The following is a 17,698-nucleotide window of genomic DNA, read 5'->3' on the forward strand; positions in this document are numbered from 1 at the left end:
AGTCGCTCCTCGAGCCCCTGGCCCCCGGCCGCACCGGCAGAGCCAGCGCCGGGCGCCTGGGCCTCAGCCAGCTTCACCTGCCCCGCTAGGACGGACAGGGCCTGCTAGCGGGCAGCCAGCTCTGCCTCGGACTTGGCGGCCCGCTCCTCCCTAGCAGCAATGGCCGTCGCCGCCTCGGCAGCCTCTGCCTCCCGGTGGGCCAGTAGATCCTCCCGGGTGTCCAAGTCCGCCACCGTTATCTCGGCGTCGGTCTCCCGGATCGCGGCGTCCTCCTCCCGGTGTTGGAGCTCCCCCTCGACGTGCTGGAGTTCCTCCACCTAGTATTGGAGCTCGGCGCGAGTTCGGTCGACCTCACCCTTCTGGCGAGCTAGGTCGGCCTGGAAGGCCTCTGCTGCCCTCTCGCGGTTCACCATTGCCTCCTCCAGTTTCTGCGCCTGCCTCTACCTGGCAAGGGCATCGGCAGCCTGCTGCCGCGATGCCTTAGCCAGGCGGGGGCGTCTTCCCGCTCCCGCGACCTCCACGTGGGCGTCTTCCAGAGCCTTCCGCTCACGCGCAACCTCCGCGCGGGCCTCCTCCAAGGCCTTCCGCCCCTCCTCCATTGCGCGCTGTTCGTCCTCGTTGGCGGCGCGCGCCGTGGCAAGGCGGGAGTCGAAAACATGCCAAGCCGCGGTAAGCTGCGCTCTCTCCGTGGCCAGAGCGGCGCTCTCCGCCTCTCACTGCGTCATCTCCCCCGCTACGGCCGCCTCCAGCCGCCCGATCACCTCCCGGGCGCTCCCAAGCACAACTGGGAGAGGGTCGGCGGGCTGGCTGGGCGGCGGCTGGGCGCTTGGTCCCCTGCGAGCCTCCTCCGGGGGGCTCGGGGTCCCCGAAAACTGCCACGCGATCACCCGCCCCGCGCTCGGCGCGCTCGGGGTGGGCTCGGATGGTGCCAAACGTTCGGGCGGCGGCTGCGTTTCTGTCTCCACCGCCGCGTCCGCTGGCCCTAGCTCCACCGTCGCGCTCGCCTGCCCTGGCCCTGCCAGTGCACTCGGCTTGGGCGCGCTTGGCTCGAGGGCTGGCGCCGGCCTCGGTGCCTCCGGCCGCCCCTGGCCCTCGGCGGCGCCCGTAGGCGGCCTGCAAGAGAGGAATGGGATCAAAACTCAGAATTTAGTCCGGGCAAAGCACGCCCAGGAAAGAATGGAGGACGAAACTTACGTGGCTATGGGTCTTCGGTACTGCCACCTTGCTGCCGGAATCCTGAACTCCGGGCTCGACGGCATTGGCCCGGAGTCCTCCCTCCTCCTCTTCCGCCGGGGGCTCTGCGGGGCCGCCGCGTGGTTCGAGGGCGCCAAATTGAGCCCAAGCAGACCAAAGTGCGGTTCCAGAACCGCAGATACCGCCCCCGACGACGGCCCCGCGCTGGACGACTGGCCGTCCTGGTTTCCCCCCTCGCCTGGCAATGGTGACAGCGGGGACTCCGGCACGGGAATAAAGAGCCAGGGGCGCTTTCCCCGATCCTCCGGCGCCGTCGCCGCCCCGCTGCCGGCGGTGCCTCCTACTCCGGTGCGACGGTTGCTGCCCGCAGCAGCCCTACTGCTGGCCTGCGGCTCGCCGCTTGCGGCGCCCGGGCCACCAATCTGCGTCAGACCACTTGCGGCCCCCTCGCCGGCCGCCTCGTCCACCCCGGGGGCCTCGATGGTCCCGGCAGTCCGGTGCCCCGGCCGGTCGACCAACCGCTGGGCGTCGAACTCTTGCAGCTTCGCCTGAATCGCCACCCGATCAGGATTGGCGCAGAGCACCATATCTTTCCACGGGAGCTCCGCCCGGCTCAGGTCATCCACCCCGGTCACCACCCGGAGCATGCCCCTCAACTCCGGCATGCCCAAGTCCCAATCCTCGCCGATCTGGGTCCGGGTGATGTCCTCGGGGCCGGTGTAAAGCCATCATGGCTGGGCCCACTCCCGCAGGGGCGCCAGGCGACGACGCTAGAAGTCCGCCACCACCATCACCGAAGTGAGCCCGGCATCGCGCAGGAACGCGATGCGCTCCAGGACCGGCTCCAGCCGCGCGTCCATCGGCGGTGGCACCTCCCAGGTTGCCTTCTGGGGTTCCGCCGCCACCTCCGGCAGGGTCAGACTGTCGTGGGGGTCGACGTCAACGTAGATCCAGTCGCACCGCCATTCCTCCCACTTGCTTCGCAGCACCTGGGGAATGTATTGCTCCCCCAGGCCGTCCCACAACCGGAAGCTGCAGCAGCCAGCGACGTCCGCGGTGGAGTAGCCCCTCTTCTTCCCGGCCGGCCGCAGCGCGAAGAAGTGCGGGAAGAGCGTCACCGACAGTGGCACCCCCACGAACATCTCGCAGAGGTGGGCGAAGACCGCCAGGATGACGACCGAGTTGGGGCTGAGATGCACCAACTGGATCCCGTAAGTGTCGAGGATCTGGAGGAAGAACGTTGAGAATGGCAGCACCAGCCCGGCCGCCACGAAGGAGGTGAAGAGAACGATGCGCCCTGGGCGGTTTGTCGCCGACAGGAAGCTCGCCGGCGTCACCACCAAGGGCCCCTGCTGGCCCTCGGGGACCAACAACTTCCGAATCTTCCCCGCCGCCTCCTCGTTCGACAGGCGGGACTCCGGCAGCACGCCGTCGGGAGTCCTATCGCGGCGGTTTCCTCCTGCTCTTGGCATTTCGTCAGGGCGGGAGATGATCTGGACGGTGGAGAAGGGAAGGTGCTCTGATCGCCTAAAGAGAGTCTAAGGGCTCAAGAGCGCAAAGAGAGCAGGGGCTGGATCACGAGATGGCGTAAAGAGGGGGGCGGTTCACTCCCCTCCTCCTTTTATACCCCAGGGACTTCAAACATCCCCTGCCACAGCACACTTGGCGGGACGATTTCCTCTATCGATGCAACCGCCAGGCGAATCTCGCACAGGTCGTGCGATGTCAGCGGTTGCCAGGAGTATTTTCCTCGATTGGCGCGGCTGCCGTGCGTGCCGCCTGATCCGTCATCACGCGCCGCCTGTTCCATTGTCACACCCATCGGGAGTTGTGTGGACGCGTGTCCGTTCGGCTCCCTGTTGGGCCGTGCCAAAGGCCCGGACCGGAGGGACCACCATCTGAAAGCTCGCCACATGGCGTCAATGCCGGCTTCGGCCTCGTCCGCAATCTCTGGGCCATTGCCTGCCAATGGGCCCGGGGGCTACTGTCGGTGTATCAGGAACTGGGGGTCCCTGAATCCCGAGGCCAGGCCAGCCATCCGTCACATGGCGTCATCCCGCGGAGTCTCTCCTGCAAGATGAGAAAAGAGCGAGTCCCGGGAGAAGGCGCTCGGGGCCACAGTCGGTGGCCCCCGAGTACCCCAGTTCCCCGATGATCCACAGAATCCAAGTGCCGGGAAGAAAGTGCTCGGGGAGGTGTACGGTCACCCCCGAGCACCCTAGTCCCCCGACGACCAGGAGAGCTAAGTTCCGGGAGAGAGTGCTCGGGGCTGCATGCGGCAGCCCCCGAGCACTCGGTTCCCCGAGGATCCGTACCAGAGTGCTCGGGAGAGAGTGCTCGGGGAGGTGAACAGTACCCCCGAGCACTCGGTTCCCCAAGGACAAGAAGGAGCATTCTCGGGAGAGAGTGCTCGGGGAGGTGAACAGTACCCCCGAGCACTCGGTACCCCGACGACCCAGAAGGTCCCCTAGTGGAGGCCCCCGAGGGGTCCACCGATGAGGTGTCAACCAGTCAAAGGCTCGAGGCCGCATTTAATGAGTGTGCGTGGCCTGTCGCCTCCAACTGCTCCCGCCGCGCTCATCGTCAGTTCCTGCCACGTTCTGGCAGAGAGGCGTGGGGTTATTAATTGCACGGGTCCCGTCCCGTGCCATCCGGCCTGTCTCAGGATAACGTCGTAAGGACCAAGGCGTTCCGCCTGCCACGCTGCTGTGGCAGGGGAACAAGACAGGGCGGGCACGCCAGGTCGCTCTGCGGCTGCCCGGTGGGCCCTCTCCACGGCGCCCGTTGCCCTGGCATTTATGGTGATGGATGACCGGGCGTGTGCCGTATTTTCCACCCCCGGTCACTTCGCCCAGAGGAAATGATGACGCCCTTTCCATTTATAGTGTTTCGGAACTCGTGCCCCCCTCCCGTTCGGGGCACGTTGCTGCCAGCGGGTATTAGAGCAGCCGGCGGCACAGAAGAGAAAAAGACAGACGAAAGAGGCTGAGAAAAAACCAAGCGCAACCAAAGAAAGAGAGGACTTACAAGCATAGCCAAGAACACGGCTGAGAAGTGAGCAGCGCTAGACAGGTCGAAGAGCAAAGAGCCCCAGGCTCTTAGATAGATCAAGATTCTTGTAATCAGCAACATCCTTGAGAGACTTCCTCAGGACAGTTATAGTATCCATACAGGAGTAGGGTGTTACGCCCCTGTGCGGCCCGAACCTGTCTAAATTCCGGTGCATTTACTCTTTTCTGCACTAGGTCATCTCCACCACCACCGGACGTTGCATTCATTCCCATTTATTTCTCCGACGAACATACTCAGGATCATCCCCCGGTCGAATCTCTAAAAAGGGGTCTCTCGGGATCCCTGCGACTGGAGTTAATCCTCCGACAGGGACAAAGCGCATCTACCACCCCTGGTAGATATGTGGTCGAATAGCCCGTCACTACAGCATCACCAATCCGTGTGGATGTTGCAGGACTGGCATCATCATCGACACCAACGTCGTCGTCGTCGCTTTGCTAGAATCGAGCACACAAGGCCAATGCTAACGCCAAACCCGTATCTATCAGCGTTGCCACCGATGTCGTCGCTGCCGCCGCCACCATAGCATCTCACCGTCACGCCACCTCCTCCTTCCAGGGATCCAAAAGCTAGCTATAGCTCCGAGCTATGAGCCAAGCAATTTGATATATGCTGCCATCGTGCTTCGCAATGACATGTTCTACTCAAGTACTTGTTACTTGTACCTGATAATTTGGTCAAACATATTGGACCAAATCCGATAATTTAGTAGACTTCTTTGACGGGCATGAGACCGATGGATGCCTGTCTTTGTCGGCAGTGGCCATGTAATTTTCCAATGATTTTGAATTGTATGCGTGCCTTGCAAAAGACAAAGTGAGTAGTTATCAAATTAGTGTGTTGATGACGAAATTGATGTCTAATCTATTACTCTTTGTTAGTGGAGTATGTCTGCATCCAATTACTGTTTATTTTCCAAGCCAGAATAGAGATAAATCCCTTGAGTTTTCAATAATGATTAGTTATCGAAAATGGATGAGAATATGTCACGTGTGGCGCGCGCGCTGTCTCTATCGGTGGCATATTTGGCTTGCTTTCTAACTTTGAGGTTGTGCAGTGCTAGCAGCTTGCTTGCGTAAGCATGACGTTTGGAAGGTCCCAGATGTGTGACGCAATTGCCCATCTTTGGGAATCTGGAAGCAGTGGGGAGGAAGAAACTGGAGAGGAACGTGGCTGCAGCGTTAAAATAATTTATTCTCTCATTGTTGATCAGTTCGAAGCGCCACAGATAGCTTAATTTAACATAAAAATTGTTGTAAGTGGCAGGACCGTAAAATACCATTACTACTATTTTAGGGAAATAAATGAATGCAGGAACTAGTTTCCTCGGCTCAAATTATTGAGGTAGTGAAAAGGTAAAGCTTTATTTCTCTTTTGAGATTAAAGGTCAAGCTTTCGATTAAAAGGAGTATAAACCGATTTTATCAAGTGCACAAAATGCGTTAGTGGGCCCCTTTCCTCACTAAAAGGTAAAGGTTGGAAATAACTCTATTTTTCCACTAGCGAACCTCCGGACTACAGATTTGTCATTAAAAAAACAAATCTAAACTGGAAAAATGCCTTAGGAACTCCCCATAATCCGATCCCTCATTGTTAGTTGCTGATTATTGGCCTTCTCATCCACATGTGGTAACTATATACTGGTAGCTGGTATATAGTTTGGACTAATTTTGATCAAATTTGTTATTCTTTAAATTAGTCAAATTTCATCCAAACAAACTCAAATTTATGGATGATAGAAATCCAGTAACTACCGATAATTGGTTGTACTGGTTGGAGGTGGGATATTTTGTACTGGCAGTGTTAACACTTAAAACCAATCCTTTTGCCACTAGTTTGCTATTTCGATGGGCACATTTATGTTTTGTTCAAGAAAAAATAGGCATCATAAAGTTTTAAATTTGGAGGGAATTGAAAAAACAATGATACTCCTTCCTTCCCCATGTGACTATATTTAAATACCACCGAAGTTTGCTCTGTCAATATATTGAAAAATGTCTAAATTACACCTATTAACATTCATGTTTGTCTAGTTTACATCTCGAACACAACGCCGTCTAATTTACAACCTTCAACATAAAAAAATAGAGATAAGGGCGTCCACTGTGCTCATCTCCTAGAAGGATAACTTGTGCTGTTCCCTCCTCTGCACCTGGACAAACGCCAGAGGAGAGGGGTGGTCACATCATATCAGCTGCTTGGATTCCCTATCTTCATCAGGTACGTAAGGACTGGCAAAGTAGCTTAAAATGCTTGGATCAAGGTTGAAGAACTCGTCCGTGAAGTCCATGCCCTCGGCGGAGACCACTTCTTGGAGCTCGGACTGTGCCCGCCAGTCCGCGTCCCCGGCCGCCGCCCCGAACGGCGCGAGCGAGACACCGTGGTTCGAGTCCGAGGTCGCCGGGGACACGCCCCAGTTCTCCGGCGTCTCCGGCCCAGGGAACAGGCTGCGCTCAGGCGCCAGGCAACCGCTCACCGGCGTCGAGGAGAAGCAGAAGGGCGTGGTGGCGCTCCAGACCTGGTGCTCCGCCGCCACGTCCAGACCCTCGGTCTTCACCGTCTGGGTCGAGCTCAGGCTATGCAGGATGCTGTGCGTCTCCGGTGGTTGCTCCGGCGGCTGCGTTGCCGCTGTGGCCTGGTCTGCTCCCGCCGTTCTCTGAACGCAGGTGTGGGCGCCGTGGTAGATCACGTCGAAAAGCGTCGGATCCTCGTCGGTGCGCTGCACCTGCTTCGTCGCCGCGCATCCCTGAGAGTGGCGGTGCGTGCACCGGTAGTAGCTCCTGCGAATTTTGCACAGATCAGTTTCTATGTTCTAATTGCGAATCTTGTCAGGCGAAAGATGCATTTTTTTAATGAATTCAGAGCAATGTTAGCACAAGCTAGCATCACCAATCCAAATGAAAAATTTTGTTTCCATCCCATGAAATATTGTCTCTGTCTCAAACTGTTCATCTCTGACAAGTGGAGGCCAAGAATTTGGGAACAGAACAGAGCAACGGACAGCCACAACATCCAAACCAAAAAGCAGATGCAAATTATTTCGATTCCTCCCGCGAAGAAAACACATGCAGATTGGGTTCTGAAAGAAAAAATAAAGAAAAATCTTTTGGTTAGATGTACCAACCTCGGGTGCTTGGCTCCAAGAATCTCCTTCTGGCCGTACTTCCTCCAGGTGTGGCCGTCGTCGACCGCGCTGTCGCCGCCCCCGGCCGAGCTCAACCTCACCTGATGCCTCTTCTTTTCCATCGTCTTCCTGCAAAAGCACAAATCACTCAGCAACTTGATTGAACAAAGAAAAAAAGCTGAATTATTAAAGATGCAACTGCTCCATGACCATGAATGAGTCCATGACATGGTTCAGTTTGTTCAGCAAGCTCTCACCTCTTCTTGGTGTTCTTGAAAGCGGAGATGAGGGGGCTCAGAGTTGGCGTCGTCGAGAGCGGCGAGGGGAGGCCAGCGTCGGCCGCGGACCGCTTCCGACCGCCGTCGAGGTTGGAGGATGTGATCATGACGATGGACCGCTCGGTGAGGGAGGAGATTTGCGAGGCCAGGTGCTTGCAGAGGCCCGGGCAGCCGCCCAGGTGCACCTCCAGCTGCCTCACCAGCTCCTTGATGTGGCTGAGCTCCGTCACCACCAGCTGGCTGCCTCCATTGCCATCCACGCTCTCCATCTCTCTCTCTCTCAACAAGAAATTCCTCTCCAACTAATTTGCAACGAGTGGTAACACAGGAGAACCAAGAAACCGATCAAAATAGTGTCGCGAAATTGGAGGCAAGAATGTGTTGTTGCTCGAGGAATAATTTTCTTGGTGTGTGAATTGGAAGAGGCAAATGGGGAGTTGGGGTGAGGTGGCGATAGACTGAAGCGAAGGGGCGCTCCTTATATAGCGAAGAAATCATGCTTAAGAAGCGCGTTTCGGCTAGGTGGAGAGGGGAGGAGGAGATGGAACAAGATTTTCACCGGGGAGCGTAGGGGAGCTTGATTGGTCGTGGATCAGTGCCACGCCGGAACACTGGATGGGCTCTGAGACAACTTTCTTGGACCCTTCATTTGGAAGGAACCAAATTCTATATAACTCATTCTTATAAAATATTCACTCTTCTCTAATTACACGTATTCACTCTTACTCTTATCTCTAGTTCAGCTATTAGATCACATAACCGATAGTATGGATAGAATCTTAAAAATTCTTTTTAAATATAATCCTATATAATTTACTTCTGTTTAAAAAACACCTGCTGAGGCATGGTAGCCGAATTAGCTTCAGTGGCAGTAGATGCATTTTTGGAAAGATCAGCATCACAACGAGAACCCAAATATTGTTGGTGCATCACGGGACCCGGAAAAGTCGGAACCAAAATGTTGTAGATACTTGCAAGCTAGTTTGGTCGATATTTGGCACATCTCATCAATTTATTTTAGTATTCTTGTTGTTCCTCTGGTGGTGCTTTTTATGTTACGCGGCCGGGATAGTTTGCGGTTATATATAACGCGACGATGAATCTAATTAGACATGATGTTTAGAAGGGACCTTACTGAAGATTTGCTTTAGGCATGCACACCGATTGCAGCCAAGGATTGTGAACAAGAGTATACACAATTGTTTGGTTGTAAGGTAGATAGCTTTTCTTTTAGGTATCTAGGTATACCTATGAGTCATAAGAAATTATCAAACAAAGACTGGGCCGACATTGAAGATAAGTTCTAGAAAAAACTAAGTAGTTGGAAAGGAAAGTTACTTTCGGTTGGAGGGAGATTGGTCCTGATTAATTCAGTGCTAACTAGTTTAGCCATGTTCATGCTATCTTTTTTCAAGGTCCCTAGAGGAATCCTTCAGAAACTAGATTACTATCGATCACGTTTTTTCTGGCAATGTGATGATCATCACAAAAAGAAATATCGTCTCGCTAGATGGAGTGTTCTTTGTAAACCCAAGGATTTTGGTGGTCTAGGAATACAAAACCTAGACCTTCAAAATAAATGCCTACTGAGTAAATGGTTGTTTAGGCTCATAAATGAAGATGGAGTTTGGCAAAGGTTTCTAAGAAAGAAATATTTGCCTAACAAAACTCTAACACAAGTGCAGCATCGACCAGGTGACTCCCATTTTTGGTCCGGCCTTTTGAAAGTTAAAGATGATTTTTTGGCCGGTGGGTGTTTTAAAGTGCAAAGTGGGGAACAAGTCAGGTTTTGGAAGGATATTTGGTTAGGAGACAAACCTCTTAGGGAGGCATATCCTAATCTTTTTAGAATTGTAAGAAAAAAAGATGATACGGTGGCAAATGTCCTACGGACTGTACCACTTAATGTATCTTTTAGGAGAGGTTTGGTAAATGCTAATCTGAACTCTTGGTATGACTTGGTGTCCAAAGTTGTCCCGGTCAATCTCACACCGGGTACAGACTTGTTTCGATAGAATCTAACAAAGAATGGCTTTTTCACAGTCCGGTCTATGTACAGGTCTATGATTAAGCAAGGAGTTCTACGGGATAAAAACCCACTTTAGCAATTAAAGGTACCGCTGAAAATCAAGGTTTTCCTGTGGTACTTAATAAAGGGAGTTACTCTTACTAAAGATAATTTAGCAAAAAGAAATTGGCAAGGTGATATCAAATGTTGTTTCTGTAGTGTCGTTGAGACTATCCAACATTTGTTTTTTGATTGCCATTTTGCGAGATTTGTTTGGAATACGGTGCACACTACTTTTGGAATTCAACCACCCACTAGTTTCTCTAATATGTTTGGTTCTTGGCTGAATGGTGTTGGTCCTAAGCTTCGAAACTAGATTTTGTTGGGGGCTGCTGCACTCTGTTGGGCTTTATGGTTGAATAGGAATGAAGTGGTTTTTAACAAGGTTAAGTCTAATACATATCTACAGGTAATCTTCAGGGCGACTTACTGGATCCGACAGTGGTCCCTGCTGCATAAGATGGAGGAGTGCCCTTTATTCAAGCGTGGTTGCAGAGACTTGGAGACAATGTTGATGGCGGTCTTTGCAAAGTTTGGTTGGTGCTTCTGGAATCGAATTGAAGCGTAGCTATTAGTTCCTTTTCAGTCGTTTGGTCGCTCACCTTTGTTGGGCTTAAACTTTGTTGCTTTTTTATTCGCCGCTTTGTTGTAAGCACTTGAGCTTTATGGCTTGTCTTGTGGTTGACGCTCAGCTGTGTACCATCCCCGGATGGTAGAGGCTGGAACTTTATTCCATTATCTAAAAAAAAGGCATGCACACCGAATAATATGTATACTCAACTTAGTGCCTTTTGGAATCGAGTGTACGCTCTGTCAGTTTCTACTTATCAGCGGCTTTTATTTCTCAGAAAAACTGATAAACTAAAACAAATATTAAATTTATTATTGACTTATGACTCTTTTATAAACTAGTTTTTAACGAAATAAACTAAAAATTGATAAGCTGGTTGAAATCAACTTTTCTGAAAAGCTGGTATGTAACGAGTCTAAAAATTAAACCCATAAACTAACCATTTTTCTCAGAAATTATAAATAGCTTTTCAGATAAATATTTTTTAAAAAATACCATAAATTTTAATTGTGCTAAACATTATCTATATCAGATCTTATAGCTGTAGTTTTCGCGGATCTCCAAACCCTAAAGTTATATAGAATTATACAAGGACACGTACAAGGTACATATGCACATGTTACATCCCGTGACGTCGTGATGGGTTTTTTTTTTTCACTTGAGGGCACTTCTAAACAAAAGTTTGAGATATGTTTGGTTAAACCCTATGAGGCTATGACGTTGTCTTGTTCATATTAGAAATAAAGAAAAACTTGTTATATAGATTTGGCCACGTGCTTTATCCGTGTGGGTTCGACCCGTGTGCGCACAAGGAGCAGGACTAAGTATACTAGTCTGATTGGTGTGCTTACGCCGCACCTTTTTTCTTTTGCACAACGCATGATAAAAGAAAATTAAAAAAAATAGATTCATCAATTTAGGATATCTCAATATTTATTTATGAATTTATCAATATTTAACATATTTACTTAATTATAGGGAAAACAGTAGTACTTTCATGAATGCACATAATTTCAACACATAGACCACAATAATACAAAACTAACAAAATTTGTTTCATATTTTTTTGAGTTTTATATATTTTTCTTTGTATTTTAGATTATTTCAGTCGATTTATTAATATAACTAATATTTCTTTAGATATTTTTTGGAATTTCCCAAAAGTAAGCGCGCCTTTTTTCTTTTGCACAGCGCATGGCAAAAGAAGACTAAAAAATTGAGTTCACCAATTTAGGATATCTTAATATTTATTTATGAATTTATCAATATTTAACACATTCACTTAATTATAGGAAAAACAGTAGTACTTTCATACATACACATAATTTCAGCACGTAGACAACAGTAATACAAAACTAACAAAATTTGTTTCATATTTTTTGAGTTTTATATATTTTTCTTTGCATTTTAGATTATTTCAGTCGATTTATCAATATAACTAATATTCCTTTCGATATTTTTTGAAATTTTCAAAAATAAAATTATATTATATGTTTAAATATATCTGTATGTATATATATACATATACATGTATATACATGTATATATACACATATATATATATATATCTGTATATCTATATATACATATATATGGAGCCCACTGCTATATAGCTACAGTACTCAGACCATGTCTCGAAATCTTGACTGGATAATATATATTATAGATGTGCCTGTGTGTGGGTATGTGTGCTCATCATGCCCGCTCCTAGGCGAATGGCCTCGGTATTACTGGTGGACCCCTCTGTTAGCCAATCTTGTGAAGAAGAAAAGATTTAGTCACGTGCTTTGGCCCGTACGCACAACTTTTTTATGGGTTTGGTTCGTCCTTGTGTTTTTAGTGTAAGACTTTAACCTACTCTTTTCACTTTGTTTCACATGTAAGTAGGAAAATCTCAGTAGAATGATGAACTCGCTGCAGTTTTTTCAATATTGTTTTCTTTCATTTACACTTCAATTTTTTTGTTCGTTAGTTCACTGCAACAAATTCAGATGTTCAAAGTTGAGCCCACAAAGGACAGTATCTTGTTTAGTTTTTTTGGTAAGGTATACGACGGTCCCATTAAATGTTGTTTCGTACAACCTGGGCTGATCAATGTTGATCTTTACTCTTGTACCACCGGTCAGAATCAGCCGTGTATACCAGCTACTACGTATGCTAAAAACTTTTTTCATCCGACTTAAAATTAAAAGTTTTAATTGGCAGTGTAATATATACTGTTTCTTGCCCATATATAGTAAAAGGGAGTAAGTTATATCTGTATTTGTAAGAAAAGAAATGAAAGTTGATCTGCCAAATGTGGCCATAAATACTATGGGAAAAAAATTCTGGGAAATCATAATAATACAAACTAGTTTTACACGATTTGCTTGCAACATTCTGAATTAAATCTGCCTAACTATTAGTGGGTTTTGAACTTATTAATTGGATGAAATGAAATTGGATTTTGAATACAAGGACCCCATTAACCCACTCATCAACTCAATAGGCGCATCTTACCGAACGTTGTTAGAATGCCGACCAATTCGATTGACTTGACGCTGTTAGAACGCTGTTAGAATAAAATTAGATTGGCTTGACACAAATATTTTTACAGGCCAGTTGCCCACGATGCTGACCAATTCAATCGTGCCCCTTTGCACGCCCGAACAGGAACCACATTATTAACAGTTGTCCGTACAATGACCATCGATCCAGTGGACGATAATCAAGTACAAACTACATGATCAAGAAGTAATAATTTACTGAAAACAGTTGTCACCTAGTTTACGGAGCCGATAGAGGTATCTGTGTGCACTAAGGGTGTGTCTGTTCGTCCATATGGGGTTTTTAAGTTGCAGGCTATATTCTAAATGAGTAGAAGTAATTTAGATGGATATAGTGAATTTAAAAATAAGAGTATTTGATTGTTTATATGGATGAATATAATAATTCCATATCTGTAAATGTAATGATTATGTGAATGTATTTGGTTGATTGTATAAGCAGATGCAATGACTCTGCATCTAAGACTAACGAGTGGACCTGTTGCAGTATTGTAGTAGATGTAATAAATCCACCGAGCTAAACTTAAGAGAGAAGCTCGATTAGAACATATCCATCGAACTAGACTCTAACTATACAATTACATCTGCGGATGCAGGGAGAAACAATACATGCAACTAACCAAACAATATACTCTACAAAAATATACATATGGACAAAACCAAGATACCTGTGATGTGGATAATCAAACATACCCTAATTGTTTTTTAGGATCATATGATCCGCAGCCATGCATGTTGCATTGATACCATAAGCTTCATTAACTAGTGATTTAGTGGTAGCTTCCTCTATCATGTGCTCTCAAACATTTCTTAGATGAGCCGTTATTCAGGGTCGTTTGAAGTCCGATGTGAAGTTTGTAGTTTATCTTGCACCAAGTCCAAGTATAATGTTGCTTTCGCTAGAATTAGCAAATGCAAATATTCTATACCGTTGCTATAAAAAATACCACTTGCAAGGGCACCCATCCTAACCTCCTGCAAACAACGGCACCTATCTTAAAATACTTCATGTAGTTGACGTTTTAGTCTCTTTTTTAATGTTTAAAATATATAATGTTCTACAATTTTGAGGTAATTTTAGTATAAGTTTTTCAATCTTATCCCCTTCATTAAGTAACTTTCTTCCAAGTGCAAGTCTCATGTCACACATAATAAATGATATTAAAAAGATAGTCATTTTATTGTTCACCTAATATTTATACTCAACTCTAAAATATCATCTATTTTAAGACGAAAATAGTAACATATATCACATGCATGTTTTACTATTTTTTCTCCTGAATATGGACATGTATGATTACCATGTAAATTTGTTGGTTCATAAGTAATATCAGAATTAATTTAGCCATCGCAGCAGGCTTGATACTATCATACTAGTGTAACATTTGAGGTTCTTCTATTTGCCAAAATTCATAACAGCAGTAAAAGCTCACACTTTTGCGTTATCACATTCTGTAATTATTTTTTTGGTGAAGCAAAGTGGAAGTTGACTGCTACGATTTTGAGTAACTTTAGTCTAGATTTTCTAATTTTACCTCTCTATTAAGTAATTTCTTTCCCAGTACAAATCTCATTTCCCACATAATAAATGATATTAAAAGAGGATAAGATTACTATTTTATTGTTCACTTAATACTTATATTCAACTCTAAAACGTCATCTATTTTGAGATGAAAAAAGTAACATGTATAACATGCATGTTTTATTAATTTTTTTCTGAATATGGACATGTATGATTACCATGTAACTTTGTTGGTTCATAAGTATTATCAGAATAAATTTAGGTAGTGCAGCTGGCTTGATACTATCATACTAGTGTAAGGTCCTGTTTGTTTCAGCTGTAGATTGTGAAAAGCAAATTATAGATTGTGGATTGTAAAAAGTTGGATTATAAAATCTGGATTGTAAAAGCTGGATTGTGAATTGTTATAATCTGGTGGAAGGCAGATTGCTGGATTGTTACAATCTGGGTGTTGGATTGTAACAATCCAGCTTTTCTAACCAGCTGTTTGTTTCAGCTTATGGATTGTGATCATAATCCAGCTTTTACAATCCAGCTGTTTGTTTCAACTTATTTTGATCAGAATCCAGCTTCTATAATCCGAAACAAACATGACCTAATATTTGAGGTTCTCCTATTCACCAAAATTCATAACAGCAGTAAAAGCTCACACTTTTGCGTTATCACATTCTGTAATTACTATTTTTGGTGAAGTAAAGTGGAAGTTGACTGGAGTGGTCCGAATCTTCAGGTCCCTTTACGCGTTGAGAGATGGTGACTTCAGGGATGGTGGACGAATTACGTGTATGTGTGTGTGAGAGAGAGCCACCTGTTCCAATAGATACATGCTGAACCTGTACTGCTGTGAGCATCAGTATCTTTGGTGGCCATGCTGTGTTTGGTGTGCATGTGCATGATCGATAGAAATATATCCGAATAGGTTCATACTTCATACATAGATTATGTTTAGGCCGGGGTAATATTGGGAGAGTTTTGGTAGAAGTTACACAGATATATACTTGCCTAGCTCTTGAATGTCCTTCAAAAGTTTTTTTTTTTTTTGAAGTTCCAATGCTCAAATAGGACCGATAATGGGTTAGGTCGGGTCCGGTCCGGTGGAACAAAATTATGTCCAAGACTCAAAACCCCGATAGCTCCAATCCGATCCATACTCGAATTACTAAATGAGTGAAAACTTAAACCCAAACTCCCGTCAGGTTCAGTTCCACAGTCAACATCTAGGGTTTAGAGTGTGGCTGCCAGGCCCTGCCACTCCCGTCGATCGGCCGGCACACCGTACCGCTCCCAGCGGCAGCTGGGATTGAGCGTGCGGTAGCCAACACACGGGACTAGAGCTAAGTAGGGCTTTTCAATTGGGCTGGGCTACAATGCAATGCATATGCATCTACTAGGTGACCTATGGACGCCCACAGGCGAAATACAAAACCCATGCCTGACCCGATCTGCCAAACGCATGTGCGAAAATTGTAACCCGAACCCAGACTCGTTAGGTCCAGAGCCCACGGGTACCTAAACCCATGGGTCCAATTGCTAGCCCTATGCTCAAAGTAGTGCCTATATATTGATGAGAGATGGCCATCAGGTGCGGTGGGTACGGGCAATGCTGGCCCATATCCGTACCTATACTTGTCAAAGTTATCGCTCCCGCGGGCATACCCGTGAGCACCCACAGTGGGCATACCCGTTTACCCGCCAACCGTCCACCAGCCCCATGATCTACATAGCATGCGGTTGCCTAGGCGACGTGTCCTAGATACGACTACACTGCTGCCACCGCTAGTCGTCCATCACCTCCTCCTCACTTGCAATATCCTGTCCACCCATCAACCCATCACTCACTCACCCCCCCCCCCCCACATGCGCACCCACACCTCCATCTCCATCCATCACGAGCTCGACCCAGATTCAAATCACACGCGCGTGGACAGCAACGGTGGCGCTAGGTTGAAGGGACCGGTGATGTCCTAAGAGGGGAGGAGTGAATTATGACATTTAAAACTAATCTCATCCAAAAAATTCACAAGATAAACGTATATCAATTTCCATTTAAATATGCTCTAGGTTCATCTAGTATGTCTACTCTACCGTTGAAAGGTTTGTAACCTATGACCAATCCTAGCAAACTACTCTATGAATGTAATTATGCAAGGATAGATTGCAAGAAGTAAATGCATAAATGTAAAGATGGTAGAGAGAGCAAAATCGGCATAAGAGATATTTATCCCGTGGTATCGATGGCATAAATATCACCTCTAGTCCACATTGGAGTAGCCACCTAAGCTATAGCTCCCAGATGGCACCTGGTCATGACCCTTGAGTCACCAAGGCCTCAAGTGGGTAGAGCCACTGAGCCACCAAGACAAGGCCTCACCACAAGCCTCTCTTCTGGTCACTTCCCGTTGTCCTCACTTCGAAGCTTGAGCCAACAAGGTAAAGGTCTCCGTGCCCCCGTACAAGAGTCCTGCCGCTACTCCACACTAGGTCGGAGGGTTATCAAGCTTAAGCCACCAAAGCCTAAGGTGCCGACGAGTCACCAAGACTCCAAGGTGCCGGCGTACCACTTGGTTCAAGCTAGGATCACTCCTTGATCCCCTCTCTAGACAGCAACACCTAGACACAACTCTCTCTAGGCCTATTAAAAGCACTAATTACTCTCTAATCATGTACTTAACTGCCTTGGATGATCACTTTAAGAACTATAGTGGCTTGGATGTCTTTCAAGTGTATGCGAGTTTCTCTGGGCTCTAGCACACTCAAATGGCCGAGTGGAGCGGTATTTATAATCTCAACCCCACAGATTAACCATTGCCCCAACGGTCATATTTTGTTGTACTCATTGGATGGTCCAACATGTGCAACATTACAGGCGCCGGAACATGCAACATGTACTCTCTACGAACTAGCCGTTGAAATGGAGATGTGTGATGATGATGAGAGAGACGATGGATCTCTGCTAGTCCCCCGCCCTGCTTTAGGTCTTTGAGAACTCATGTTCACAGTCAGCCTTCAACTTAACACTAGAGGATTTGACTTAGCCTGTTGAGTTGGCGGGGCAATATTAATCTTCTGCCTACCACCTTTGCTCCCCTGACATGGATCGGCTACTATAAGGCTTGTCTCTGGGCACCATCTTCGAGTCATTATCCATTGTTAGCATCCAAGGACGTTATTTCGCTTTGCTTGTTTCGCTTTGGTTGATGTTTTCTTGTTGTGATGGTGTTTTCAAATATTTCATAATGTTGATATTCAGGTCTCTTTCCTTTCATGGGCAGCGAAGCTAGCTTTTGCTAAGATGGATGATCGCCTTCATCGGCAGTTAGCTA

General features: G+C 47.2%; 2 protein-coding genes across 2 annotated transcripts; both read right to left on the reverse strand.

Annotated features, from left to right (window-relative positions):
• Nucleotides 1-104: 104 nt before the first annotated feature.
• On the reverse strand, nt 105-1,781 carry LOC133901481 (uncharacterized). The gene is made up of 2 exons (XM_062342837.1): nt 1,377-1,781; nt 105-317 (listed from the first exon to the last, which is right to left on the reverse strand). Exons 1-2 carry the CDS (start codon nt 1,779-1,781, stop codon nt 105-107), a joined length of 618 nt encoding a protein of 205 aa, XP_062198821.1.
• A 4,444-nt stretch (nt 1,782-6,225) lies between these two features.
• Nucleotides 6,226-8,274, reverse strand: LOC133901306 (transcription factor WRKY19-like). The gene is made up of 3 exons (XM_062342615.1): nt 7,648-8,274; nt 7,391-7,519; nt 6,226-7,046 (listed from the first exon to the last, which is right to left on the reverse strand). Exons 1-3 carry the CDS (start codon nt 7,935-7,937, stop codon nt 6,452-6,454), a joined length of 1,014 nt encoding a protein of 337 aa, XP_062198599.1. The 5' UTR covers nt 7,938-8,274; the 3' UTR covers nt 6,226-6,451.
• Between the last annotated feature and the right edge of the window lie 9,424 nt (nt 8,275-17,698).

This window comes from Phragmites australis, chromosome 20 (assembly GCF_958298935.1).
Source record: "Phragmites australis chromosome 20, lpPhrAust1.1, whole genome shotgun sequence".
Classification (NCBI taxonomy): Eukaryota; Viridiplantae; Streptophyta; class Magnoliopsida; order Poales; family Poaceae; genus Phragmites; species Phragmites australis.